Source organism: Sphaeroforma arctica (genome assembly GCF_001186125.1).
Source record: "Sphaeroforma arctica JP610 unplaced genomic scaffold supercont1.232, whole genome shotgun sequence".
NCBI lineage: Eukaryota > Ichthyosporea > Ichthyophonida > Sphaeroforma > Sphaeroforma arctica.
The window spans coordinates 71,500-73,022 of record NW_014040326.1 but is presented as its reverse complement, the minus strand read 5'-3'; the positions used below and the strand labels follow the sequence as shown (position 1 = coordinate 73,022).

The 1,523-nt window shown below is 43.9% G+C and overlaps 1 protein-coding gene across 1 annotated transcript; it reads right to left on the bottom strand.

Moving 5' to 3' along the window:
* On the bottom strand, positions 1-1,432 carry SARC_04244 (hypothetical protein; the record flags this gene model as incomplete). The annotated part of the gene is made up of 3 exons (XM_014301940.1): positions 1-104; positions 787-1,060; positions 1,376-1,432. The coding sequence occupies 3 exons, from the start codon at positions 1,430-1,432 to the stop codon at positions 1-3; spliced, it is 435 nt and encodes a 144-aa protein (XP_014157415.1).
* Positions 1,433-1,523: the final 91 nt, after the last annotated feature.

Here is a 1,523-nt window from a genome sequence, read left to right as displayed (position 1 = left end):
CTACCGACCTCTGGGCTTCTTCCGCCTCCCTGGTCCAGTGCGTTCGTGTATGGGCTCGGGGGTGGCTTTCCCGCGGGTTGTCCTCTTAGTTCTCCTGTCGGAATCTGTGTATATACATAAAGGTTGGGTGAGGTAAACAAAACGTATTGATATTCCTTTTCAGAGGTTCATACATCAAAATAGGCAACCAAGCAAACAAATATGGGTATTTCTGTATGAATAGGCATATGCATAAGACAGAAAGACAAACAAATAGATGTGAATCAAGCGGATTGACTCGCGTATCGTTTCAGGTCGTAGTGAACCAAAAAGAGCAGAGTGTAGCCTTATTTTTATGATACTAATGGGTTAGTCACCGGAATTGAGTAGTCAAAGCGTATATGAGGATTCATGATTGCCAAGCGTGCAGGGGAGGTATTTAAGGCATCAAACAATGAAGTTATACCTTATAAGAGAGGAAGAAGCTAGTGAGGTGTCAAGTCTGATTCCAAAGAGGGATTACCAAGTACTGTGCCACTCATGGGTGGGATGAAAAAAAAGCTCTTGTTGTCTTTGCAATCACAAAACATGCACTGAGACATACACTTACACTCGCAACAGTGAACAAAGTCGTATGCTAGTGTCGCGAGATCATCTATGTGCCAGTGTAAGTACTGACCGTGGTGACACGCACCGACATAAGAATAAAGACACATGAACCACACTCGAAATCATTCCTACACAACACCGTTTTCCGAATAGATACACCTAACACACCCAAGTTTTCCTTGAAGTGGTTCTACATACCCTCAGTTGGGGGCGGGTGTATTCGTTTCCGTTGGTGTCGTGATCCCACCTCAGTGTTCTTCGATGTGCTACTCGTGGCAGTCAGTGTATTGGGTGCAGCGGGAGATCCCGCATTTACCGTCCCGCTATTGTGTGGCTGACGCATCTCGAGGCCACAGTGGGCGGCTATTGCGGTATCGAAGGAATCTGGCAAATAGAATTCCTCTTCGGTAGGAACGGGTTCAGGCCATCGCGAGTCTAGATAGGCGTCCACAGGGTCTTCTTGGGCATCGTCCTGTTGACGGTATAAGGGATTAGTTCGTCACTAGTGGCAGAATGAGGGATCAATTCGGTCCCGGTTGTCTGTGCTTGAATCGACACGAACACAACGAAAGATAAAATTTGTGACGTGAAGTTTCGAAGGGTACGGTATTGAAAGACTTCCGAAATGTTCGAAGTATACAGAGCATTTACGCGCCAATGAAAGTTCTGAATGCCGTCGAGACTACCACAATAGGTAAATTTTTAAACGTAATGCTCGTATACACACTGATACACACTCGATTGACGATTTATATAACAACACAATGGATACATAGGTGAGAAATACTTCCAGGTTCAGTAGAAGTGATTGGAGCTCAGCGTAATTAGAATCGACTACATGCATTACAATATAAATGCATACTGAGAGGTATATATATATATATATATATATGTGTGTGTGTGTGTGTTTGTGTGTGTGTCTTATATATATATAT